Source organism: Miniopterus schreibersii, assembly GCF_964146895.1.
Source record: "Miniopterus schreibersii genome assembly, chromosome: 20".
In the NCBI taxonomy this organism is placed as follows: Eukaryota; Metazoa; Chordata; class Mammalia; order Chiroptera; family Miniopteridae; genus Miniopterus; species Miniopterus schreibersii.
In genome coordinates, this window is record NC_138122.1 from 18699979 (window position 1) to 18727831 (window position 27853).

The window sequence follows — 27853 nt, forward strand, 5'->3', positions numbered from 1 at the left end:
CAAAAAGTCTAGCCACGGAATAGAAAACGGGATCTGTCCTGCATCTACCCAACAACTGAACTTACATCCACAATATATAAAGAACTGCTACAAATCAATAAGAAAAACAACAACAAAAAAAGACTTGAAAGACCACACTGCCAAAGAGGATAGCCGGGAAGTTGGAAATTAAAATCACAATGTGGCACTACTGCACACACACCAAGTTGCTAAATGAAAAAGACAACACCAAGTGCTGCTAAAGATGTGGAGCAACTGGAACTCCCACCCACTGCTGGGGGCGTTAAAATTGATACAAACACTTTAGCAAATTGTCTGGCAGTATCTGTTAAAACTGAACATAGAAATTGCTTAGAACCCAGCAATTCTACTCCTAGGTATATTCCTAACAGACATGTATGATAGGTGCATCCAAAGGCATGTGCAAGAATGTTCACAGCAGGCTTATTTGCCATAGTTCAAAACTGGAAACAACCAAATGTTCGTTTAGTTTATGTATTACTTCAAAATAGTCAAATGTATCATTTCCCCCTGAGATCTGTGCTTTTGTGAATGGTTTAAAAACGTTTCCCCTTTGGAGCCAGATGACATGGGTTGGCACCTCAGGTGTACGCTTGCTGGATAGATAGTGGCCTGTACACAGAATGGAATACTACGCGGCAATGAGAATAAACAACATGCAGTTATCCACAACCCCGTGAGTGATGGTCACAAACGTAAATGTCAGGTGAAAGAAACCAGATACAAACGAGTACCCATGTTTGCTCGCATTTAAGTAAAGTTCAAAAACAGAAGAAAACGAATCTCTCGTGTTAGAAGTCAGTTTGGTGGTTAGTGGCTTGGAGGGTAGTGGCTGACATGGGGCATGATGGGGGGAAGGGGCTGGGGAGGGCTGGGAGCCATCTGCAGCTCAGTCTGCGTGCTCACTCTGCAAAAATGCATGGAAATGTAACCTTAGGATGTGTGCGCTTATGTGTTTGTTGGACCTTAATATAACGTTTAAATACAAGAAGAAAGAGGAAGGAGAGGGAGAGGAGTTGGGGAGGAGTAGGCAGAAATCACAACACTCAGGTATCTAATGTGAGATCAATTTACACTCCCGCCAGCAGCGTATAGAAGTTCCTGCTGCTACACATCCTTGCCAACACTTGGCTACATGAGACTTTAGATTTTGCCCATCTGAAGTGCGAAAGGGTACCTACCGTGGTGCTAATTTGCGTTTCCTGATTGCTAGTTAGGTTGAGCATCTTTTCATGAGTTTATTGGCCATGTGGATTCCTGAACGTTTGAACTCTTGAAATTCTTGGGCACTGCCGATTCCCTTTTTTTTGGTGCGTGTTTTTTGTTCCCCCACTTTTTTTTTCCCTGTTGGAGTGAGTTGCCCTTCTCCAATGATTTGAGGAAGTTCTTTACATATTCTGGATACTCTTTGCCAGTACTATGTGTTGCAGATTTCATCTCCATGTATGTAATGTGTCATCATTTCATACTTTGACAAACAAAATTTACTTCTTACTTTAAAATAGTCAAATTTTTCATTTTGTCCCTGTGATTTGCGTTTTTTGTGACTTAAGAAATTCTTCCCTTTGGAGCCAGAGGACATGGGTTTGAATCTCAGGCCTACACTTGCTGGGTGTGTAGCCTCAGGAAGATATTTAATATCCCGGGGTCTCTAAAATGAGGACAGTAACAACGTGCACCTCGCACAGGTATTCTGAGGAGGCTTGCAAAGCACTTGGTGCAGTGCCAGGCACATCACCATCTCCTCTCAGCAGACCTCACCCTGCACACAGACCCCACACAGGAGGGATGGGGGTACCTTGCTCTCTAGAAGGTCTGTGTTCTGCCGGAGTTCATTCCGGGACTTCTCCGATTTTTCTAGCTTCTGTCTCAGCGCCGTAAGCTCCTCCTACAGAAACAAACAGAAGCCATTCTGGACCAGAGCATAGGTTCCAGGAGTGTTAAGAGTGGCTGGGGAATGGAGTGGCTGATTCAGGCAGCCCATCTGCATGGTGCGCGATGCTACTCTCCTACAAGGGACTCTTTCCCTCCTTCCTTCCTCCTCCCTCCCTCCCTCCCTCCCTCCCTCCCTCCCTCCCTCCCTCCCTCCCTCCCTCCCCCCTCCCTTCTTTCCACCATTTCTGAATATCAACATCTCTGCTCACACAAGTCTTCCCCACCCCAACTCAGTCCTGGGTCTGAATGCAAATCCTTGGAACAGGCCCCTTGCTGAACCCGAAACCGGGCAGCCTGAGTGCATGGCGTGCTTCAGCTCTCCCTCCTCCCGAATATCACTTCTCTGCTGGTGGCTCAGCACTGTGCTTACTAGCCCACCACTAGGAGCAACCTCAACACACCCAACCAGGCAGGTACAATGACCTACGGAACAAACACACAAAGGGGTTCTATGTGGCCATGAAGGAGAAAAGGGACGCTCTCTCTAAAACATAAATAAGTAAATAAACACTGCATGGTTTTCAAAAAACATTTTTAAGTGAAAAACTCAGGTTGCAGGAAAGCATGTGTAGTTTCCACTTTTTGCATAAGAAAGGAAGGGACTGTGTGTGTGTGTGTTTGCTAATTTTTGCAATAAGAAAGAACACAAAGGATAAACCAAAAAGCGATCAAAGTGGTTACCTCCAAGGTGCTAACAGGTAGAAAGAACAGTAAGCCCTGGCTGGTTTGGCTCAGTGGTTAGAGCGCCGGCCCGTGGACTGAAGCGTCCGTCCCGGGTTTGATTCCAGCCAAGGGCACGTACCTCGGTTGCAGGCTGGATCTCCCGGCCCCATTTGGCATGTGCGGGAGGCAACCAATTGATGTTTCTCTCTCTCTTTCTCTCTGTCCCCCTTCTACTCTCTCTGAAAAAGCAATGGAAAAAATATCCTCGGGTGAGGATTGAAAATGAAAGAAAGAGAGAGAGAGAGGGAGGGAGGGAGGCAGGGAGGGAGGAAGGAAGGGCAGTAAGGGGAGTGTTTTCTGAGAGGTAAGGAGATCAAGGACTCAAGGATTCCACCAGCGAGTCTCCCTGGGGTGAGTGGTAAGTGTCCATGCGCCCCTGGGTAACAACGGTGCATCTAAGCAGCGCCCACCAGCCCAGAGAGGAGCTGGGCGTGGGGTGGACAGTGGTCTGTGCTGACGGAAGCAGAGGGGTATCTGGAAGGAGGCTGTTGGGCGGAGCATTCCTAGCGTAAGAACTTTCGGACATGGGGGTACCGGGTCAGGATGCAAGCACGAAGATGGGGTGTAGGAGGGAGTAGCTCCCCGGGGGCCCTGCCTGCACGCGGACCGACCTCCTTGGCGCGAAGCTGCTCATCCCCGATGGTGGCACTCAGCTGGGGCCGGAGGGAACAGAGGAGCTGCCACCAGGGCCAGTCCTTGACCGCCAGGAACGCAGCCACGTTCCTCTGGATGCACCGGGAGGCCAGCCGACGGATCTGCAGGGAAAGGAGGCCGGGAAATGGAGGGGTCCTTCCCAGCCTGGCGAAGGGGAAGGGAGGCGAGGGGCAGGGGGTGGCACAGGGGCAGGAAATGGGTTTGTATCCTGGTGGGAGGAATTAGATTCTTAACATTTAAAAAGTTTGCTTTCACAGAGTCAGGCTCTTGGCATCAGGCACTAGGCCGCCGTTTAATCCCGCGTGACCTAATAATTATAACAGGATGAGGAGTGGAGAACGGCATACAATGGGTCACATCTTATAATCCGATTAGGCACAAAAGCCACCGCGCAAGGCAACAATGATCCTTGAAAATCCCCGACATTGCCACTAGAAACTGTGGCCGTGACCGTGTTGCCAGTTGATATTTAGGGGATAGATATCATTCAAGTGTATTTAACACAAATTCCGTGCTTCGCGGGCCCAAGCGTGCATCAGAATCTCCCAGAGGGTTTGTCAAAACACAGGTGGCTGGGTTCCCCCCAGAGGCTCGGACTCGGTGACCTCGGGCAGGGCCAAGACTCTTCCTTGCTAACAGATCCTCGGTTGATGGGGATGCTGCTGGTCCGGGGACCACACTTGGAGAACCACTGACCTAATTCATTCTAATCATAGGAGGGAATGACACTGACTCACGAGCCGGAAAACCCTTTCTGCTCACCTCCATCCCAACAGCAGGCACGGCTCTTCCTACGTGGAGGATACCAACCACCGCGAGCACCTTACACACTTCCGCTCAGTCCTCACTGCAGCCCATTTTACACATAGGGAAACTGAGGCACGGAGCGGTAAAAGTCCCGTGCCCGGTGTCCCACAGCTTCTCAGTGGCAGAGTCAGGATTCGAACTTCTGCAGTCCGGATGCGGGCAGAGCCCAGGACCTTAATTAACCCCTATCCCAAATCATCCCGAGGCCTGAGCTACTTGGGTGCAGTGGGCCAGTGGGACCGCCCACAATATTTTAATTAATAATGTTCTGTTCCTTTCCTGCTTTGGCCGAGGGCATACACTTGAATCTGCAAATTCCCATAAGCTGCAGGCACAAGGAATGAGACTCCATGCTACTTGGGGTAATTAATAGTAACAGTACTAAAGTCATAGCAGCCAGTATTCAGGAGCAGCTACTGTGTGCCACGTAGTGTACCAAATGCACATAACCTCACTTCACCTTTCCCCAGCTAGTAAGAGGCGGAGGTGAGATTCGAACATAGACAGGTCTTGTTTGTCTCCAGAGCCGAACCGCCCTCTCCCCATTGCACCGACTACAGAGAGAAGATTCTGGAGATCTCTGAAGAGGGTGGCTCAGGACTGTGGGCTCTAAACTGGCCTCTTGATCCCCAAAGCCTCAGTGGCTGTGTGCTATCCATGCCCTGTCTGCTGACCTGGGAAGGATGTGACATGCTGAAACTGTGAACCGACCCTCAGAGGCTTGGGTGACCTCATAGATTGGGTGAGGCTGGTATCGTTGGTAATTTGGTGTCAATGTCCTAGAAACAACCACGACATCTTGCAAAAGGTCGCTCAGCATCTCAGCACGCAGGGTGCACTCGTGGACAATAGCATCAGCAGCATCGTGGGAGACGGGAGGACCCGTGTGCAGACCCCAGACCCACTGGATCAGAATCTGCACGTTAGCAGCGTCCCCCAGGGGTTTGTGCACAAGAGCAAGTGCGGGACTACAGCCCCCAGCCCGGCACGGAGGGTCCCTCCCGGGACCTCATGCCTCTGCTGGGCTCACGAGGCGCCGTGCCTCATACCTTCAGCTTCTTGAACTCCTGGCGTGACAGGAAGCCCTTGCAGGCCGCCTGGAATAAAATAATGCTGTGGGACACCAGCTTCTCTCGTTGTTTCTCAAGCCTGGAGACCACGCCTGCCTTAAGGAAGACCTGGAGGGAGAGAAAGCAGCAGGTGACGTCCCCATGGAACCAGACGGTCTGAAGTGGAAGGCAGCTGCCGCTTGGACCCCAGTCTCTTGCATCCACCTGAAATATTTGTTAGCAGCTGCCCTTGACTGAGGGTCTAAGGCATCACGCCTCCTGATGGCTCTCCTTTCCCTTCCTCCAGCCCCTGGAGACTCGGAGTGTGGTCCTTGCTGAGGATCTTGTTAAAAATGCAGAAAATTGGGCCCCGGCCCAGACCTGCTGAATCAGAATCAGCATGTTAGTGCCACCCCCACGGATGCAAGCACACATTCTTTGAAGAACCACCTGCTGAGCCAGACCCGCCTACACTTCTGTGTGCACCAGAGTCACCAGGGCAGTGTGGCGAATGCAGATCCCAGGCCTTGCCCCAGGAAAGGCTGAATCAGCGGGTTTCGTGTCCAGCCTGGGAATGTATATATTTTCAAATAAATGCCACTGGCCATCTGAGAGAAGTGGCACCCTAGAAATATTACATTTTGCCTTATAAGGAGGGAGAGAAAATGTGAGGGAAGTGAGGGCGGGGCCCCTTGGTCAGAAGAGCATGGGGCCAGGCTGGTGCCACCCAGGGAAGGTGCTCAGGTACCTAGTGGAAAACAGCTAGGTCTCCAGGCCTTGGCTCATCAATAATGGATGAAGGCCTCTGCAGCAACGTGATCCATGCCTCCCCAGCACCCCGTAGGGCCCCCTTGGAATAGATTACAGGATACACAAAGTGAGAACCTGCAGATTTGGGGCCAGGCCTGCTCCAGCCAAGGGGGTAGGGTGGCCAAAGCTGGTCTCACCTCCCCAGAGGTGAAGGAGAGATGCTCTAATGACATCTGAGCCAGAGATGGGGGAGGAGCCACTTTGCAGATGCCCTTACGCTTATTTTTATTGTGCATTTCTTTGCTGGGTATGGCTTAGAACCCAAAGGGGTTTGATGTCTCGGGAAGCACTGGACAGCTCCACCTTAATCAGTGATATTATCAAGTAGTCGGTGACATTATCAATTACTGGTTAACATTTCACGGAGCCCCTCCTGTGTTCTGGGTCTGAACGAACCACTTAATGTGCATGTAGAGTACTTGACATGCATAACTATATGGTGGTTAATATGATCTCCCCATTTCATGGAGGGAGAAACTGAGGCTAAAACAGGCAGTTCCCCATGACCCTCCTCTAGTGAGTGGCAAGACTGGGACTCATTTCCTTCTCTCTGACTCCAGACAAGACTGCAATTATCGCGGAATGTAATTAACATTTGCATGGCATCTACATTTTTCAAAGCTCTTTCTCTTATGTCCCGTTTTACGCTCAAAAAAAAACCCCTCTGAGGAATCTATGGGCTCAGGAAGATCATGTCATTGATTCACGTTCACATAACCAGTGATCAGCTGGAGCCCCAAACCGTGAGTTCATCATCTCCTGCACTCATCCTCGGAGTCACCATGAGGCTTCATTTCCTCATGCATCATGACACACGCACCCGAGGTCTGGGGTTGAATTTCAGTTTAATTCCAGGTGGAACAAAAGGTCTCAGTACGGCCTCCACTCCCCTAAACGCATTTTCTGCGATGGAGGCCGCTCCACCAACCCCACAGAAAACCCATTCTCGGTGGGACAATGCAATTGATCACACCCAATCGGTGCTAACTCAGTTTTGCCACCCTCTGTGGCTTTACAGAACACTTCATATCAGCCAGGGACACCAAGACAATTAGCCTCATTGAAATAAAGGCACGGCTGACTCATTACCTATCAGATTGCCTCAATAATGACTGTATTAATTTCACAAGCTAGTGAGTCCCAAAAGCTGCTATAAAAAAAAAAAATCAATGATCAAAGTGATGACAGCACTAGTTCATATATTACAAAAGGCGGTGGGTTCTGCCAAAACCACTATTGATTAAGTATGAAGCTTTCATTAAAAAAGATAATTGGAAACGACCGTACAGAGAACAGAAATAAGTCATCGCCTCGGCAGGATCTTATTTTGATTTTTTTTTTCCTTTTAAGAGCATACTGCCGACCAGAAGGCCACTGCCTGTGGAATCCCACCTCTTTCATAAATGTCATGGCCCTCAGCACAGGCCTCGATAAGGCACCAGCGGCTGGAGATCACAAAGAAAAATCTAAATTATTTGCTTTTCATGGGTCCGGCTGCTTATCGGACCCAAGCAGAGTGTGACATTCTAATAATACCATTGTAATTAGCTAGTTATTAATCATAGCAAAGGAGTGAAAGGGAGGCCTGATATTATAAGCATGGCCATTTGGGAAGCTTCTCCAGGAAACTGCAATTTTACGCTCCCCAGGGACCCACGGGCCATTCCATGCAGATCACTGGGGGAAGGGGTCTAACAAAGGGGAAACAGATGCATGCCCAGTGAAGCTGGAGTGACACAGGGAAGCGACTTGGCTGTCGGTCAAACCTGGGGACAGAGATGGTTGGCCAGAACGGGTGTGGCCACTGCAACCCTGCAAAAAATTGGGAATACATAATCCCCTAAAAAAAGGAATTTTCTATTGTTGCTCTTGGCTCTTGGCCCACGGGGCTCTCTCGTTCCTGCTTCCTTGCATTTGCCTGTGTTCCCTCCGTAGCCATGCGGCCCTGCAGACCCCGCATGCAATGGGCCGATGGACTGCAGCAGGGAACACAAGCTAAGCTGGCCTGATGCTGGGTTAGACACTGTCCCAACATGGAATAGAAACTCTGGACACTGGCTCTGATTCTAGCCCTATTGAAGCCCCAGCTACACTTCTTTCAAGGTGGGGAGGAGGGAGAGGGGAGCGTGGAAACTCAGGGGTTTGATGCCACAGAATGTGCAGAACAGAAGGTGAATTCTTCCAGACCACCGGGGTCCCTGGGAGTGTACCCTCTGACAAATGGTATTTCTCGATGTTATTTCCTCCCACATTATAGCATTTTACCTTCATGGCCTCATAAGGTAGGCAGGGCAGAAGATAACTAGCCCCGTTTTCAGTTTGGCGGGAAGGAGACCCCCAGAGGGAGTGGACTCTGAGGGAGGGCATGTGATGAGTCTCATCTGGGTTTCTGATGTGATGGGCGGAAGGGCATGAGAAATCAGCTCTACTCACCTGGCTGTGCCCCACGGCCACTGCCTTCTTCTGCAGATTCAGGGTCTGCAGGAGCTCCTCCACAGCCTGCAAGGAGAGAAAGGTTAGAGGAGAAGACAGACAGAAGGCCTGAGACTCCCGCAGTGGAGAGTCAGGCTGCCTGGATGGCTGGGAGAGAGGACGACCCCACACGGCTGTGAGTTTTGGCTCACGGAGCCCCACCTCGCACCGGTGGTGAACACGGACTGTGCACCTACTGTGTGCCAGCCACTTTTCCAGGACCTTCATAGATACCATCTCCTTTCATCTTCAAAGCAACCCTAGGTGGGTCATCACCCTACCGTGACCACTTTTATAGAAGGGAAAACCAAAACTATGAAACTAAATGATGGATGTGGAAAATGACATGGTGGTTCCTAAAAAAATTCAGCACAGCATTACCCTGTGAACCCAGTAATCCCACTTCTGGATATATACCCAAAAGAAGTGGAAGAAGAGACCGGGATAGATATTTGTACCCCAAAAGATAGAGGCAACCCAAGGGTCCACTGGTAGGTAGATGAATAAACAAAATGGGGTATGTACGTCCGATGGATATTAACCAGCTTTAAAGAGGAAGGAAATTCTGACATACGCTACGATATGGATGAACCCTGAGGACATCATGCTGAGTGAAACAAGCTAGTCGCAAAAGAACAAATACTTCACGGTTCCATTTACACAAAATATCTAGAGTAGTGAAGTTCATAGAGACAAAAAGTAGAATGGTGGTTACCAGGGGCTGGAGGGAAGGGGGTTGGGCGGCCCGTGCTTAGTGGGGACAGAGTTTCAGTTTTGCAAGATGAAAGAATTCTGGAGACCGATGACGGTGACGGCTGGTTGCACAGCACTGTGAATGTGCTTAACACCACTGAACTGCACACGTAAAATTGATTAAAATGGTAAATTTTGTGTTATGCATATTTTACCACACACACACACACACACACACACACACACAAAACAACCCAAACTAAATAAACGCATCTCTTCAACATCACAAGGTTACACAGGAGCAAAGCCAGATCGGAATGAGGGCCCCTCTGGCCATGTTGTAGCACCTATGTCTTACTGCTTTGCAGGACCAGGATGGCTCCAGAGGACTCTAAGCCACTAGGAAACTCACCCACTGTGTCACTAAAGTCCCCTGGGACAGTCACCCCAACATTCTGTCTTTCTTCCATTGTATGCACCAGAGACTGTCTCGCTCCCCAAAATACTTGCTAAATAAATGACACAGCCATTAACCTTCTGTGCCTGACCTAGATTATGGAGGGAGAGCCTGTGTTTAATTTGCCTCTTATTTCCTCCACAGCACCTGTACTGTTCTGTGCATACAGTAGGAGGTCAGTAAATATGACGACCGGATGAATGAGTACCCAAGCAAGAGAGACCGATGAGGTTTAGGGCAAGGGTGGGGGAGAAAAGCAGGCCCCTTCAAGAGAAACAAACTCACAGAGCTTCCTGGATGCAGCATTGGCCAAGTCACTAGCCATTTAATGGAATTTTCCTCTTTGCATAAAGTCCTGCAGGCTGAACAGCCTTGCCAGAGATGTGTGCCCTCGTTCCGACGCAGGTCGCGCCCGGTTTCTTTGTGACCGCCAGCTCCCCTCCCGCTCCGCCCCCATGCCACCCCTCATGGACTTCCACCGACTCAAAACCACAAAGTCCATTCCCAGAATAAACTGTCAGAAAAGCAATGTGACACTCGAGAAGCCAAAGATATTATGAGGCAGGAGTAATTTAGCAGATGAGTTTCAATTCCACGGGTCATCGGCATCACGGAAGACTTCCTAAGATACCCTGCCCCCCAAAAACGCTTATTAAAAGTCTAGTCCAAGACCGAAACCTGGGAGGAAGTTCCCTCCTCTGACCTCCTGCCGGAACATTCCATGACGCCCTCCAAAAATTTAGTGGTTTCACTTATTGCATTTTAGGCCAAAACTGTTCCAAGGGAGCTATAGGTGGCGGGATGCATAAAACCAATATCTCTGAAGTACAACATCTTTTCTCTCTGCACGAGAGGAAAACAAAATAAAAGTGAGCTCAAAATAGGATGGTTGGGAAATAAATGAAACCGACAGCCCATGAAATTTTTCTAAGTCTACCTTGAGAGTCAATACTCAGAGTAGGTGTCGGGGGTGCGGGGAGGGGCTGACAATCTGGAGTTAGATCCACCTGGGCTGAGATCCTGGCTGTTCCGCTCAAGAACTATGAGCTAGTCCCTGTGTCCCAGAGCCAGTCCTACCAGCTCTGTCGTGGCCAAAGCCTGGGAGAGGTACCAGAGACTGTGCACTCAGCTTCCACTTCTCAGGTGCACCCCCAAGGCTGCCAAAACACACACCTGACCCCCGCAATACCCAAGGACTCTCCTCTATCTCCTTGCTTTCTCACAGCCCGTGAGATCTCTGTGTAGCCAAGAAGACTAGGTCCAGCAAACCCACTCTGTCCCGCTGACCTCCCTTCAAGAGCAGAACCTGTAGGTGCCGGTGGCGGAGTGAGCGAGTGGCTGTGAGTTGGACTCTATGCTTCTGACCTTCATTCTTCCCGCCCCACCCCTTGCAAAGTGCTGAGAATGTTCCCTGCCCAGGCTTGGACCCGTGTTGGGATGAAAAATTGAGAACCTGAGAACATGACTTTGTAAGTGACTTTGTAGTTAATTGCCATTATTATCATCATCATTAATATCACTCTTAGAGATTGTCACTCGTTGGGTGAAATATCAATGATTTCATTCGATGGTAATCATTCGACTCCAGCCAGAGGCTGGAACCCAGGGCAATAAATGATCCAGGCTTGCATAAGAAAGGTCTTCCTCGCCCTGCCCCTTTCTGGAATCAGGGGTGGGAGCCCTGGGAACTGCCCGGGGAGCTGCAGCTTGCGCTCTCTGCGGGGAGCGCTGAGGAAACTGCTGGCCATTCCGCTCCAGGGAAACAGTTCTCTCCTGTGTTTTTGAGTCTGACCCTGCTCCTAGTGCCTGACACAAAACTCATTTCATTTCCAAACCTCTGCAACAGGTATATGTTTTACGCCCATTTTGCAGAGAAAGAAAGTGAGATCCAAGGACGACGAAAGGATTTGTCAAAGGTCACGTCGCATGCTAAGAAGTGGTGGGGGGTGAGGCAACCCCAGGGAATCCAATTCTTGAGCTTTTTCTCTGGCCTCTGACAGTGGGATCCAGGCCAGCCCCCCTATGCACTAGGCTTGTGACCCTGAGCAAGTCACCCCTCCTCTCTGATCCTTATATTCTAGAATAGGGGGTAATCATGCCTGTCCTACAAGGATGCAGTGGGGACTTCCCGAGGTCACCAAAGTAGCATGCAGGAGTGTGACTTCCAGAATGATGGAGCGAGGAGCTCGATAAATCCTCCCCCCCCCCAAAAAAAAATCCATGATAAAAATAAATATTGTTTTCAAAAACAACCAGCTCAATACTCTGGAAACTGAGCCAGGGGATACAACACAGTGAGAAGCATTCCGTCAAGAAGAATCTGTTGAACCTCAGGTAGGAACCATGGGGGTTTGTGACAATCTGGACGGGGGCTCTTTCAGTCCCCTCCAAGCTCTTCACTGCAGTCATCCTGCGAAGCTGAGGCAAGCTGTGAAATCTAGCAGCTTCGTTGGCAGAAGGAGCTACTTATATGGAGTGAAGTACAGGAAAACCCCTCGCCCAGGATCACTGTCAGAAACACCAGTGAACTTGGCAGCAAACAAACAAAGGTCAAGGTCAACAGCACAGCCAGCCTAAGACTGTTATTTTGAGTGGGGCAAGCAACGGACATTGGCCAGGCAGAAAAGTAACAAGGAGATACAGGGAATGGGGCAGCCATAGCGCACCTCGAGGAGCTCCCACATAGCTTACTGGAAGGCTGCACCCGTGATCAAGGCCACACACGTGCACAGGAGAGAGAGAGATGGCCCTAGCTATGTACACACCCCTATTTAAACATAAAACCGTGATCCAAACAAAAAGGGGAAGCTGGGACACAACTGTAAACGCCTGAGCGTTGACTGCATTTCCCGACGCCCACGCAGCTCCATGAGAATTAGGTGGATGCTTCACAGATCGAAGGTATTGGATCACAGCCTCTACTCCTCCCTGAGAACCCACAACTTTATAATAAAAACGATCATTGAAAACTGAGCAGAGATATCAGCGGTCTCATCCCATGGGGGAGACAAACTCCATAAATCTGGTCCAGATAAGTTAGTTACTCAAAAGTTGCGGAAAGACCAGAGTCTAAAGCTGCTATCACATAGTATCTAAAATGTTGAGTTTTAAACAGAAAATTATAAGTCATGCAAAAAAAAAAAAAAATCACTGGAAGTGTGACCTACACTCAAGCAAACAAAAAAAGAGCAGTCAGTAGAAGGCCTCTGTGGGCTTAGATGTTGAACTTGACAAAGACTTCCAAGCAGCTATTATTGTGCACAGGGAGCACCTATTGTCATGTCTAGAGCACGTTAAGTTCGAATAAATGTGAGCAACTGGTGAAGAGAGGACGCACCCTTCACCTCCACCATTCTAGGCTCCAGTGATGAGTCCCTGACTGCACCTGGGAGAAACCTCCACTCACAGAGTCCCTTGGTGTCCTAGAATTTCGCAAAGTGCTTTCTCTGCAATGTTCAACAAGGATGCGCCCAAAAAGCATGTGGTCCAGCACCTGCCCTGAAGCTGAACATGCTACACAGGCAGTGAGAGGCCCCTGGAATAACCAAGAGCCATGGCTGAGAAATTCTTCAGGATTTGAACCCAAGTCTGTCTGACTCTAAACCACACGCTTTTAACCACTGGGCCTCTCACTTACACAGCGATCCAATCATTCCATAAGGGTGGGGACTACGTCTCTGTTATTTAACACTCTATGCTCAGGACTGTAAATAGAATGCCTCGCACCAAGCGGAAACTATATAAACACACACACACACACACACACACAATTTGTCGGTTAACATTGAATGGGATACACACAACGTTATTCAAACAATAGACTCAAAATAGAGGACAGCAAGGTGAGCAGGAAAGGGCTTAGATTACAGGGGAGCCAGAGGAGTCGTTCAGCACCCGGGGCGCGGACAGCTCCCCGCCCAGCCCTGGGCTCATGGGGGGGCCCCTTCCCAGAGGAAATCGGGAGTGACCACGAGGGTTTGAGATGAAATAAGACTGGCCGCCTCTGAGAAGATGGATGAACATCCCTTAATGCGTTCTTCTGATCAAGTCTGGGGACAGAGATGTCGTTGGCTAAAATCAATCAACACTGTAGACACCCTCAGGGGAAGGCAGGGCCAAGGGTGTCCTCTCATTGATCAGAGAGACCTGGCAACTCCTGCCTCTGGAGCAGAGAGCCTGAGGGACCAGCACCTGGAACAGGGCCCAGGTGCGCTGAAAGGACTCCACTGAGCTCCGGGTGGGCTTCAGTGTAGTTTCCGGTATCATTCTAACCAGGTGGGATACCCTGGGAAAGAAGAAAGGGACCTACGATTATTAGAAGGAAATACAAGGCCATTACGCAGACCTGAGCATATGCCAGGGTGTCTAGAAGGGACGGGGCATCCCGAAGAGCTGGAGGTCAGCACGAGGACATCGTTCCCTAGAGGACCGTAGAATGGGCAGAGCGGACTTCAATTCCTTCATAATTTTGCTTAAGCCAGTTCAGGTGCGATATGAGGCATGTGCTTATTTGTTTGTTTCAGGAATGCAAAATATCCGGTGGGTACCCACCAAATGAGAGCACTTCACTGGGAAACAGTCTTGGCATGAAAAACCAACGGTGAGGCGCCACATTAGGCACCCCGGGGACCTCACCGAGGCCCATCCTGTACCCCCGGCCACGAGTTCCCTCTGCTGCCCTCTAGTGTCTGACGACAACATTGACCTTTCCCAGCTGTCCCACTTGTCCTCTTCGATCCCGAGGTCTTCACTGCTTTACACACACAGGCTGACAGTTTGCCCGCCCGAGCACATGTTCATGCATAATTCATGGCCTATCACGGTGCCTGGCGAATGAATATTTATCAGCTTTCTCATAAGAGGCAGGATGCTGTTTCCTTTTTGTTGCTGCCGAAATTCTATGCTGCAGCAAATGAAATTTGCGAGCAAATGAGAAAAAGAATGGGAAGCAGCTAAAACTTCCCACCAAGTCCATTCCGCTTGTAATTTTCCATTTTCCGAGGCCTGCAGCATGTGCGTGGAGGTGGTTTCGGTCTGGCTGCGCCGGAGAGCTGCTGAGTCGTTTGGAATAGAAACGCTTCCATATGCTACACCCACGGCCACCGCGGAGAACTCCCCGCACCCCACGTCGGTGTTGTTTTCAATGCAGAGGAGCCCAAGACCCTTTCAATGGCTCCATTCCAGACTCTCTGAACAGAGATCAAGTTGGGCGGAGGAATGAAGGACAAGTAACCCCAAATAAAGGTTGATACACAGTGGTTAGTGGCTTCCAAAATGAGCTACCACCCAGAGACAAGACAGCCCTGCACCACACCAGCTAGGACTGAGGTCCCCTCCCCACGGCGAGTTAGGAGGGCCCCATAGAAGGTGCTGCGTTGTCTTCAGGAGGTGGCCGGTGCCCTGATCCTTACTGCTAAGAGCCAGGAAAGGACCTAGCGATTGTGACTGTATATTCTCGCAGCCCTGCGACGCATCGACTGAGGACCCCGATACTGACAATCTTAAGGGCACGTGGGCACATTCACCTGGAGGTGAGGTTTCAACGTGGTTGTAAAAGTACAGTCTGTGTGGCTTGGTTGCTATCCCTCTGGCCTTGATTCCAATGCTGACAATAGGAGTTCATACGCATCGAGCCCTTAGTATGCACAAAGCTGTGTCAAGCACATCAACTATACTATTCCACATCATCCTCAAAACACCCCACTAAGGTAGGCATTAGTGTCGTTCCCACTGTACAGATCAGGAAACTGAGGCAGAACCATGAAGGAACTTGCTTATGTTCACGGAACCCCAGCTGGGAGTCAACTGCAGGTCTGGAGCCCATGTTCCCTCCGCTACCCTCCCAGGGACCAAGAAACTTGGGTTCAAGGACAAGACCCATGAATGCCTGGCTGTGTGGCCCCGGGGGAGTCCATCCATCTCTATGAGACTCTGTTTTCTCATTTGTAAAAGGGCCACAGTCGCTCTTGTTTTGCAGGGCTGCTATGAGGATGCAAAAGAACTCTGCAAATTCTAAAGATCTCTGTGGTCATCAATCAGCTGGCAGCCATTCTCAGTAGAAACGTTACTGAGGGTTTGGCACTAGGGGTCAACACGAGGCCCCAGCCCTAGGAGTTTACAGTAGAGTCAGAGAAAGGAGATACACAGGGGCAGAAATACAGCTTTAGATGCATGTATTCATTTCATTCATTCATTCATTCATTCATTCATTCATTCAACAGAGACTTGACTGAACACTTGCTATGATCCAGGAAACGCACAGGGGAATCTACTAATTTCACATAAGGACACTGGCCATGCAAAGACCGGGGGAAAGAGCGTTCCAGGCACTGAGGCAGATGGTTCACCGTAATCCTGTAAGATGGGGGCTCTAGCATGAGACGCTTCCCAAGCTTTTTGACAGCGAAGCCCCCTTTTCAGAAACGAGCTCAGGGTGCTGGTGCTGAGTGACGCTCCTCAGGAAATGACGGCTTTTCATCTTGACGGGGGCCCTTCTATCTGAGACCTACTCTAATTCCCTCCCTGCCCGTCCTCACGCAGGGTTTCAGAAGGGCCATCCTGGGGTGGGGAGTGTCCCAAGTGACACGGCAAGGGGTACAGCCTAGAGCAGGGATCTGGGCCATACCTCACACCACCCTCATCTTTGCCCCCAAGGCCCGGCTCTCAGACCCCAGCGGGCAGAGATGGCTCCTTCTCTTCCCCTATGGAACAGAGGCACCCAGGGCCGGACCCATCTCCACATACCTTCCTCTCGTCTATCCCCTCAGTGGCCAGCATGAGCTTCTTAGCGAGCGGGGGGTCCAGCACCTGGAATCGCCGGCGGAACTGCGTGAGCCCCATGTGGTCAGCGTAGCCTGGGGGTGGGAGTGGGCAGAAGAACAGGGTCCAGGTGAGGAGACCAGCCCAGGGCCCTGCTCCCAGCCTGGCTACTAACTGGCTATGTCGACTCATTTCTCGGGGCTTCAGTTTCCCCATTTGCTAACTTCAGAGATTGGGTTCAATCCGCATTTCCCGGATGTCTGTGCAGAACACAAACCAGATAAAATGCTCCACTGCAAGTTTGAAAAGGCTGTGCTCTCATCCGCCTCTCGGGAGGCCACGATGTGAGTCAGCATGGATGTCAAGAGCTCTGGGAACCATGCAGGGAAGATGCCTGATTAGTGCTGCTTGACCCAGAGTTTTTCCCAAACCTGCTTGACTGTGGGGGAAAAAGTTTTGTTTTGGTCTAATATTTATTATCACCTACAGACTACGTGAAGAAATGCTGTATTTTTATTGTTGTTGTTAATCTTCACCCGGGGATATTGTTTCCATTGAATTTTTAGAGAGAGAGTAGAAAGGAGGGAGGGAGAAAGAGAGGGATGGAGGGAGAGAGAGAGAGAGCAAAAAAGAGAGATAAACTGGCCACCTCCCACCTGCGCCCTGACGGGGGCTGGCTGCAGATCGAACCTGTAACCCAGATGCATGCCCTTGACCGGGAATCAAACCCTTCGATGAACAGGCTGACACTCTAATCACTGAGTCACTCAGGCCAGGGCTAGAAATGCTGTATTGGATAGTATCTAGGAGTTCCTGTAAATCTAATGTAGGATGGACCCAGCTGCACCCATCCTTCCATGTGGACACTGGGAGGAGGCATCTGGAGAGCTCTCAGGAGGGTGACATGAGAGCTGGCCTTCGAAGGACCATCGAGTTTGTCACAGGATTCGGTGTGGAAGGCATGTCTAGGCAGAGGGAGGTGGAGCGGGGAAATCTAAGGTTTGTTCCAAAGCCATAGCAACAGCCGGCATTCACTGAGCACATACGTGTGCCAGATACCAGGGTAACAGCTCTCCTGTGCTACAGGCACTCTGGGCCCTACATTATTATGTCTATTTTATAGATGTGGAAACTGAGGCCCAGAGAGGTCAAGTCACCTAGTCCCAAGTCACACAGACGTTAACTCCCCCAGCTGGGATTCAAACCCAGACAACCACAATAACTAATCCAGAGGAGAGTAGACAATAATGGGTGAAAGATGATTGGGGGACTGGGTCCCAAAGGAACTTGAACTCTAATTCCAGACCTTGAGGTTTGGACTTGGTCTTGATACAAGGGGCATGGTAGAGCCTCAAAAAAAAAACCACACACACACACACACACACACAAACCCTCAAGTGGCCTGATGGGAGAAGGTCTGATGAAATCTCACTCCACTTTTGAGACTTCACTTCACAGTAAGCCAAATGCATAAACTGCAGAAATGAAAGTTCTACCGCAAGACATCAACCCTTCCCTTCGCTGGAAAACTCATCCTGACCGAGCTGGGCCGTGCTGAGGACGCAGGGGAGGGTCGCCGCAGTGAGGACGCGAGGCCTGAGGAAGGCGGCGAGCCGCCCCCGGCGTGTACACGGGGGCTCTGGTAGGCGGCCCAGGGCTCCCGCAAAGGCCCGGCGCTCCCTCCCGGGCCCAATCGATCAGCTGCCGGCTGTGACCATCTCGCTCTGGCTCTCCCTGTGACATTATCTGTCTCCCTCTGCCTGTGGTTGTGCAGGCAGGAGGGAAAATCAATGAGATGCTCAGGGGAGTGAGGGTCTCATCTTTGCTTCCTGCTGCTCCCGGCATCTCCATCAAATACCTTGTGCCCAGGGTTCCATTATTAACACGGTGGGAATAGATGGGGACAGCGACCACACGCTGGGGTGTCGGGGACCACAGAGACATTAAACAAATGGGGGGGTCCACCTAGGCTCCCCACCAGCCCCAGCTGCCCCATCTCCTGCAGAGAGAATGCCTGCGCATTCCTGACGGGCAGGGTGGGGAATCCACGCGCTGGCCTCCGGGGTCTGAGAGGCAGACAAGAAACAGAAGGATTCGGATCAGGCTCACGAGCCAGTGGTGGAAACTTCGGGTGCATGCTTGCTTTTGAAAACACAGGCCTTCAAGACTTCCTTCCTCTGGGTGAAACCTCCTCTATCCCCCCACCACCCCGTTATCGCCTCAGCTGGACCTGGCGAGAACCAAACTTCCAAAGACCAAATTCGGAGCCTTCCCGGCGGATCTACCCACCTCATCTCCCATGGGCCCCTCTCTCACTCTGAACCCCATTCCCTGGAAACCCAGGCTGGGCCGTGCCTCCCTGCCTTTGGATATGCTGATCCCTCTGCCCAGCGTTCCCTCTCCCCGCAGGCCCCAGAAGGGAGCTGCTTGTTTTGTTTCAAGACCCAACAACTAAGATGTTTCCTCCTCTAGGTTTCGCAGTCTCCCCAACGAGGGCACAGATCTCCTCCAGGCATCCAGGCACCTCCTGCATCCCCCTGTGGCACGTATCCCTGTCACATCGCATTATTCTCGCGTTTCCACACTGATCTCCCAAACCAGGCTGAGCATCTCAACCAAAGCATTACTCACTGGGGGAATTCCACTCCCGATCCCAAAGAGGAAGCTCCTAACGCGTTTGTTGTTTGAAAGTAAGATGAGTGAGACACAGCCCTAGCCTTCCAGGAGCACGCAACTAATTCCAGAACTAAGATGGGCTTTGAATTCAAAGAGACCTAGGTCCAAATCCAGGCTCTGCCATGTCCCGGCTGGGTGACCTTGAGCAAGTCTTTTGACCTCTCTGAGCTTCTGTTTCTTAATCTGTAAAATGGGGGTGATCATAGCCTCCCCCTCACGGGGCTGCTGGGAAGAGTCAACGGAAAGCTCCTGACACATAGTCGGTGCTCTTATCCCTTGGGTGTCCCTGGTTGGCGGGCATGTCCCAGGAGTCAGAGACAAGGTACTCACTCCCCCGCGGCTCTTACCTGTCCTGTGCAGACGCAGAGCCTCCAGGATGTAGGACCCTGAAAGCTGGACCCTCAGTGCTGGGATGTCCAAGGGCAGTGGCCCACCTGCTCCGGGCTTGTCCCCACCAGGCTGCGGTGGACTCGGAGCCCCCTGCCCACCTCTGCTTTCCACTGTGAGGCTCGGCACCAGGCAGTGGATGAAGTGTAGCTGAGATCTTCTGATCACATTGGACAATGCGTCCTAGGACCAGGAGGAGAGGGAGTCAGCACTGGCTATCTCAGGGCGAGACAGAAAGGGGTCAGGACACTCCCCAACCTACATTCACCCGGCCTGGGCATCTCTTGGGGCCCCTGTGTCCTACACCAAGGACCTCCTGCCTATGGCCTGAGTTGTACTTATGAAAAATAAGGCTCGATTCCCAGCAGGGGGTGTGCAGGAGGCATCGGATTAATGTTTCACTCTCATGCTGATGTTTCTCTCTCTCTCCCCCTCTCCCTTCCTTTCTCTCTAAAAATCAATAAAATAAAATAAAAACCTCTTAAAAATAAATAAAAACTATGGGGCCTTCCTCATAGCCCTTGTCGTAACAGATAGGGAAACTGAGGCATGGAGAGGGCAAGCGAGTGGCCCAAGCTCATCCACGCCACTAGCAGAAGAGGTGGAACTCAGGACCTCGTCTGTGGGCTTTTTCATAACATATTATGAGGGGTTTTTAAAAACTCACCCTTCCCATGTCCCACACTCTGGGCTCAGCCTGACCATTGACCAATCAAAATTTCTCTTTGCTGTTGGATGGACGTATCTGGGCAACGCAGTGACACCCAGTGCTGCAGCCCACTGCCTGCTCCCAAGGAGAGCCTAGTGGCGAAAATGTGGGCACTGGGGAGAGGGGGACGGCAGGCAGGCCTGGTCTGGCTGTGACATCTGTCATCTTGGGCAAGAGGACAACTGTGCTTCCTGCAAACTTCTTGAAGCCACTCAAGTCAACACCAAGTAGCTGAGGCTTTGACCTCAGGCTGGAACCAATCAGTCACCAACAGTGTGACTGTGGCCAAGTTTCCTCGCTGCTCTGAGTCCCACCTTCCTCCTCTGTGGAGCTCGGGGAATGCCTGCCCCTTCGGGCTCACCGGGAGGTTAGAGATGCTGAAAGTAGATGACCCATCCCGGAGGAGGGGAGGGACACGTAGCAGTGGGGGCAGGGCATCTACTCACCATCTGTAGCTTGATCTGGGAGCAGGGGGCCCTCCTCTTCACCGCAGCAAAGCTGCTGGCAAAGGCCCTCCTCACGGCGCAGCTCCTCTGCAGGGCCTGCTGGGAGGTGCCCTCCAGGCCAGCCACCGCGCGGCACACCGGGGACAGCTTGGCCCGGGCCTGGAACAGGCTCCTCAGCTCCTCCCTGGCAGATGGGAGGGGGGAGAGAGAGATGAACCCTCCCCGTGAATCATACATACTGGTTACTGTCTTTTTCTGCCAGACGAGCCTTCTCCCCCTGACACATGCCAGCTCCTTCCTCTGTTCCCCTCTCCTCCCTAGAGCCTCTCTCCTTCTTCTGGGCGTCCCTGTGACTTACATGCCTGCGGGAATGCTATTAAGCCTGCACTTTCTCAGGGGGCAAGAGCATTTCTGGGATCCCTAGAAGAGGGATCAGTTTCTGGACCTGTCAATGCAAAGTCCAATCTGATGCCCACTGGTGGTGAGGGCCTTCCCTGGGCGCTCCTGTGATGTACAGGTTCTGAGATTAGTGGGCAAGGGTCCGGGTAGAGGCTTTGCTCTGAGGAACCTGAGCTGGCCTGCCTGCTTCTGTGGGCAGAAGAGGGTTGGGAAGGCTGGGCAGATCCTGCTGTGTGCCCTGGGAGGAGGCTGGGACCCAGAGACGGCCCCATGCCTCTCAGGTCCCATGTGCCCTACCCCTTGAGCAGAAGCATGCAGGCATCTCCCATAGCTCCCTGCAGGTCCAGGCCGTGGCCCCAGCCCCAGCCTATAGCAGGCACCATGTTACCCATCTCCCTCTGTGCCTAACCCAACTGTGCAAGCTATTGAGATGAATCTCAAATGCCCAAAGCTGTTTAAATGGTTCAATGCCTGACCAAGCACAAAGACTAACAATGGCTTGAAGATACTCACATTGAAATAAAAATCTAGGGAGGGGGCCAGGGGAGCCCCCTAGGAGCGGGAGCTCTGAGAGGCCAGGCCAGGGCCCTGGAGGGTGTGGGCACCACCCCTGGTACAGGGAGAGGAGTTCGTACCCTTAGTCCTGATGCCTATAGAGAGAGTGTCCGATCTGTGGGGTTGAGAGACCTGACCTCTGGTCTTCAGTTTACTCTGTGACTTTGGGAGAGTCACGTGTCCTCTTTGGGCCTCAGCTTCTGATACATAAAGCAAAAGTGTTTGACCAAAATTTGAGAGTGCTCAAGAACCCCCTGGGCAGCTTGTCAGCAAAGTGAGTCCCCGGGGCCCTTCCTGGAGAGACTGGGTGGCACCCAGGAATCAGAATGCTAAGCAAGCAGTCCTGGACAGTTTGGCTCTCTTGGCTGCAGAATGACACGCTGAGGAAAAGCACTGTTTGCTCTCAGAATTCACGAATGCTTGGCTCTCAAGCATACAAGACCTCCCAGTGGGATTTACCTGCCCCGCTCTTTTCCCCTCCGAGCAGCAACTTCGCATATGCTGCTCCTTCCTCCAGAACATTCCTTGCTCACCGGACCATCTGGTCCACAAAAGTTTGCCTCACCCTTTCCTAAGCCTACATCCCTCCCCCAGCCTGAGCCACAGGCTCCTAGAGCAGGGAGGCATTTACATGGACACGAGATGTGGATTCAGGGCCTGCTAGGAGCCAGGCTCCCTAATAAGCCACCAGCCATGTTATGTCTCATAAGCCCTCCTTCCATCAGACATGTCAGTCTGGCATCATCACATTTCTCAGATTATGAAACTGAGGCCCAGGTCATTCGGCTTGAAAAAGGCAAAAGCAGGATTTGAACATTTGCCAGACTCCAAAGCTGTGCAATAGTCACTAGGTCTTGCAGGCTTGTTCAACAAACCCTTATTTTATGATGGGGAAAGCAAAACACACGCACATACACACACACAGGGGAAGGAAAGTGCCCACAGTCACCTAGGTGATAGGCACAGGACTAGGACTTGATCCAGGTCCCCTGGCTTTCCTCGCATAGTCCTCTGGATACTAGTTAACCTTCCTTTGGCCCTACCCTGACCTGACCTCTTTTCTGGAGCTGTGTGGCTGTGAGCCCTGCTGCATACAGGTCTCAGTCCACTCTGGCCATATGTCCTGAGAATTCTCCAAGGATCACTTAGCCAAGCTGTATCTCAGCTCTGCCACTATTTGGCTGTGTGACCAAAGGCAGGCCAATTCACCTCCTGGGGCCTCAGTTTTACCATCTGTAAAATGGGGGTAAGGATACAGTGTTGCTGTAAGGATTCAGAAGATACTTAGAAAGGGTTTGTCCGGATGCCAGGCACATAGTGAGTGGTCAGTAAATGTTCCTTCCCTATTCTCACAGCCCCAGCACCTCTCTGGTGGTCTCAGCATCTCTTCCTGTCTCCAAGCTTTGGCCCTGCAGGATGCCAGCAGTGAACTTGGGAGGACCACGGAGCATGTCTGCATGTGCAGGCGCACGCACACACGCACACACACGCACACACACACACACGCACTTCCCAGTAACTCTCTGAACCCAAGGCGGTGACTGCTGCCAGCCCTCGGCCAGCCCTTCTGAAAAGAGCAGGCAGGGAATGCAGGGAGCTTCTTTTTAATGCTACAAAACATTATCACTTCGGTTTTATGACCCCCTAGTTCTAGGATGTCCATAAAAGTTGTTTCAGTCACATCATCTCTCAGATACTTAATGAAAGGCAAAGAGCCAAAATCAGAAGTCACAGCTTTGGAGCATTTGTTCCAGCTCCCAGAAGGCCAGCTCTTCTCCTCAGCTGAACTCACTACGGCCCCAGGGAGACATTGTGCTGCTCCGACATGAGTTATGGTTCTTTGTGTCATTAGGGACGGTTCCTGGACCAGCCCTCACTTGCTGGGCTGTTGTGACTGCATGGCCCTGGCAGGGAAGCAACTGCAGGGCCTCTGACCTGTCCCCAGCCCTGACCTATCCCCAGCCCTGATCTGTCCCCAGCCTTGACCTGTCCCCAGCCCTGACCTATCCCCAGCCCTGATCTGTCCCCAGCCTTGACCTATCCCCAGCCTTGACCTGTCCCCAGCCCTGACCTGTCCCCAGCCCTGACCCATCCCCAGCCCTGACCTGTCCCCAGCCCTGACTCACCTCTTCGACTGCTGCAGGACCTGGGGGGCATCCAGGGCTGAGAGGTTGGGCTTGGCCCTGTGGAGCCAGCCCGTGAGGTCATAGCGCACGGGGTCCTGTCCCCGCTGGTGGGAGATCTCACACTGGAGGGGTTGCTCACAGGGTCGAAGGACAGAGGTCCCTGAAAGCAGATACAGCATGTGAGTGCTGGGGCCCAGCAGGGACACCTCAATCACTTGGCATCACCAAGAACACACTTTTTCCATTTTAATGTTTCTCAATAGCTGAAGCTGGCCGTTCTGGGGACCCAAACTTCTCCGGCTTTGTGCATTCGCTGGCATTATGTCCAACATGAATTTTATCTCTCCTTATGCTCTTGAATCCAGGATATCTGTTTTCCCCAAACCTCATTAGCACATACAATCTGCATGGTTTTTTTACCATACCCATGAATCACCTGGGCTGTTATTAATGTTCTTCTTAACTCGACTCACAATTTTACAGATAAACCCATTTATATAGCATTACACTGCAGGTTTGGTGTGCAAGCTATATTTATTTTTTAATAGTCATGCAAATAAATACATAATTATTCAAAATTTTAAAAATATTTGTGTGCCGCCTAAAATCGTCTTGCGTACCATCAACCAAATAAATGCACAGCCTACTCTTGGGAGATGCTGGCAGGCATTTAGTTGGAAGGGACTGAGTGGGAGAAACAAACGGGCTGGGAGTTGGGGAAGACCTGAGTTCAAATCCCGACTCTACTACTTAGTACTGTGTGACAGGGGCCGAGCCACTTAAATCTCTGAGCCTCAGTCTCTTCTCCGGTGATATATAGATTAAATAATACATACCTCCCAGGGTGGCATAAGGTTCAAAGGAGACAATGTGTGTAAACTATTTTAATAGCGTGTCTGGCACATAGTGGTCGCTCAGTGAGCAGGAGTGGGCGTCACTGTCATTTCCTGTGTTAAACCTTTTGCTGGTGTTCTGGAGTCACAGAAGGTTTATCTCCACATGCCCAGGGCTCAGCATCATGCCTTGCCCAAGAATGAAGTCTGGTGTGCTTGTGGAATGAATAAGGGAATGAATTAGTAATTAATTAATTAATGTCTGGTCATTAATCATATCACTCTAATTGCAGTGATGCGGGCAGGGTGGGTAATGACCCCAGGCCAATTATTCCCAGGAGTGAGAGCATTGTTTTAGTGCTTGTATCTGCACTGAGTGATCTTTCTACATTTTCCCGTCCTGCCACTGTCATTGTGCTGATGTGCACTAAGGGTTTGAGTCCCTCCCCCAAATCCTAACTCGCTACCTCAGCACTGCAGGGATTTGGGAAACAGAGGACCTGCAGAATTCTTGGAATTCTGCACAAAATAAATGCTGTCTGAGAGTCTGCAGGCAGCTGGTGGGTAAGGGGCATGGATTCTGCCGTCGTTTGGCTGGTTGCAGGTCCTTTGTGCTCACTTCCCGCTGGGATGGGACAGCATGACTGCGGAGGGGACAGCTTCAGACAGGGGTCGGGGGGGGGGGGGCTTCGAGGAGGAGCCTTCTGAGCAGTGAGCTGGAGGAGGGAGATGTATAACCGCTTCTTGGCACACATGAGCTCATCCATCCTCACACCGCCCCCCAGGAGGTGACTTCCCAGAAGCCACACACATTACAGTGAAGTAATGAGCGGGATCCAACCCAGGTCTCCGTGGACTGAAGCCTGGGGGAGCTTTTAGCAGCTCTGCCTCGCCTCCTGGCTTCCTCTTCCGCCCACCCACACCTCAAAAATCTCCACGCCTGAGCTGTCAGTCATTCCCTGGAGACAGGGGCCACTCTCAGAGCCTGGAGAGGAGTCACGGGTCTGGCTGGCCTTTAGAGTGAGGCCTCCAGGGTGCAGCACCCACAGGGCCCCAGTAAGCCATCGGGTCTCTCCAAGGTCTCGGTTACCCCACTGCAGGTGGGGTGGCGAGGAACCCACAAGGCCTGGCTTGGACTAAGGGCTCCACAAATAGCAATCTCCTCTGCCCTGCCATCCTTGGGCACTGGCTGGCAAAGGGACAGATTTACTTCAGAGAACAGGGGTGATCATTGTCAGGGTCAAGTCAAGCACCAGGACCCCTCCAGGGTGAGGGCAGTCAGGGCTGCATTGTGACTTTCCTGGGCCCTTGACACTTGTTTTCACGGGCCCCTTCCTCCATCTAAAAAAATAATTATGTATATGTGTTATATATTTTATAAATTATATAGGTATATATAATTATGTGTAATTATATATAAATATGTATAATTATATTTCATGACTGTGTCGCTATAAAGACAAGTAGATTAATATTAATAACACATGCGTGTATTGTGTTAGTTTCCTATGGCTGCCACAAGAAGTACCATGACCAGGTGGCCTAAACAACATAAAAACTACACTTCCTCACACTTCTGGAGGCTGCGAGTCCAAGATCCAGGTGTCAGCAGGTTTGCTCTCACTCTGAGGCCTCTCTCCTTGGCTTGCAGACAGCCACTTCTCCCTGTGTCTTTCCCGTGACCTCAGCTAACCTTGGCATCAGCACGTAAATTTGGGGGAAGGATACAATTCAGCCCATGGCATATATATATTAAAACATTGTATTTGACCCAAAAGTTCTTTTTCTTCTGCTGCTTTGAACAGAAATGAAATTTTCATGGGCCCTAAAAGCGCTGCAGTCCCCAGGCGCTGTCCTCTTGGGCCTGGCAGGGAAAACGGCCCCAGGCCAGTCGCTCTCGGAGCCAAGCTCTCTGGGCGTGATCTGGGCATTAGTGCTCTGAGCTTGGTCCAAGGAGAGCTGTGGCTGCTGCTGCTTAAAAAATCGTGTCCTGATGTGAGAGTGAGAATGCTCCATGATGTCTGGACAGGGGCCTCGACTGGTCCCCTTGGAGCAGAGGCTCCCACAGGCCTGAGCCCAGTGGACTGCGGCACTGACAGCTGTCATGGGTCTTTCTCCAACTCTTGTCCCAGTTTCTCACCAAACACTCCTGTCAGAAGCTCACCCCAAGCGCTTTGCCTCAGCCGCCCTCACTTGACCTCTTAACTGCATTCAGTTAGTGGGTTCACATCTCCTGGCTTCCCTCCTGCCTCCCTGGCCACTCCCTCCATCTCCTTGGCTGATCACTCACCTTGTCCCTGGCCCCTTGACACTGGAATGTCCCAGGGCTGAATCCCTTACCATTCTCTGCCAGCCCTTGTTCCCTTAGTGACCTCACCCGGAATTAGGAGCCGCATGAGGCTGGTTCGCCGCTACACAGCACAGTGCCCAGCACACAGTAGGTGCTCAGCATATTTGTAGATACATAAATGAATGAGCGCACGAACGAATGAAAGCACACAGAGGGACATTCTGCACTCAGACCCTGCCCTGTGCAGGCCTTATCATGGCTTTTTCTGCTGCTGACAACTACAGACTCCAACTCCCAGGCTGGACCCAGCACCCTTCTCCCCCTTACCTTCGGCCCCAGGTCCTTTCTTCTCAAAGGCTGCACAGAGACGCTCGAGCACAGTGCTGTCACTGGAGCCCTGCACCCGGGCTTCCTCATCCAGGACCCAGAAAAGGCCCCTGGCATCCGTAGCACCTCCTCCGGGTGGTAGGCAGACCTGGCGGGAGATCCACAATGCACTGAGAAGCCCTGATCCCCAACAGATGCCAGTCCTGGGCTTCTCTCCCCCGTCTAGGATTCGGGGGATCTGAGTCCCAGGCATCACGACTCAAACGTACCAGCCCGGATCCATGTTCCCATTGACCCCCACATTCCCACTCACCCGACACTCAGTGTCAGAACCACGGAACTGTAACAACCTCTCAGTTCTAAGAAGTCCGAATCCCACCTCTATCCCCCCTTCCTGTGTGACTTTGGGCAACTCGCCGCACCTCTCTGAACCTCATTTCCTCTAATGTAAAGTGGAGGCTGGCAGTCCCTTTCTCAGGGCTGTGTGAGGATTTCACGTGGAAAGCACTGTGTAAACGACACAGTACTGGATACACATGTGGCTGTGCGTGTATGTGCACAGCCCAGCACAAAACGATTCATTCCATCCACGTTGGTTCCTCTTAGGGGTCTTTAGACTTTTTTAAACTAAAATCTTGAGGGGCGGGGAAGTGTCTAATGTTTCAGAGGAGAAGGTGAACTTGGTTCAATAGCACAGGTAGAATTTTAAATCTAGCCCCGAGTTT

General features: G+C 51.3%; 1 protein-coding gene across 1 annotated transcript in view; it reads right to left on the reverse strand.

Annotated features, from left to right (window-relative positions):
• MYO18B (myosin XVIIIB) overlaps positions 1-27853 on the reverse strand; it is a 170055-nt gene that overhangs the window by 93386 nt on the left and 48816 nt on the right. Inside the window, exons 17-25 of the mRNA XM_081122587.1 lie at positions 27129-27276; positions 23679-23838; positions 20599-20782; positions 19404-19626; positions 16366-16475; positions 8433-8498; positions 5190-5318; positions 3291-3434; positions 1820-1909 (exon numbers count right to left, since the gene is read on the reverse strand). Of these exons, the coding sequence (XP_080978713.1) occupies positions 1820-1909; positions 3291-3434; positions 5190-5318; positions 8433-8498; positions 16366-16475; positions 19404-19626; positions 20599-20782; positions 23679-23838; positions 27129-27276 (1254 nt within the window). The remainder of the gene's footprint in view (positions 1-1819; positions 1910-3290; positions 3435-5189; positions 5319-8432; positions 8499-16365; positions 16476-19403; positions 19627-20598; positions 20783-23678; positions 23839-27128; positions 27277-27853) is intronic.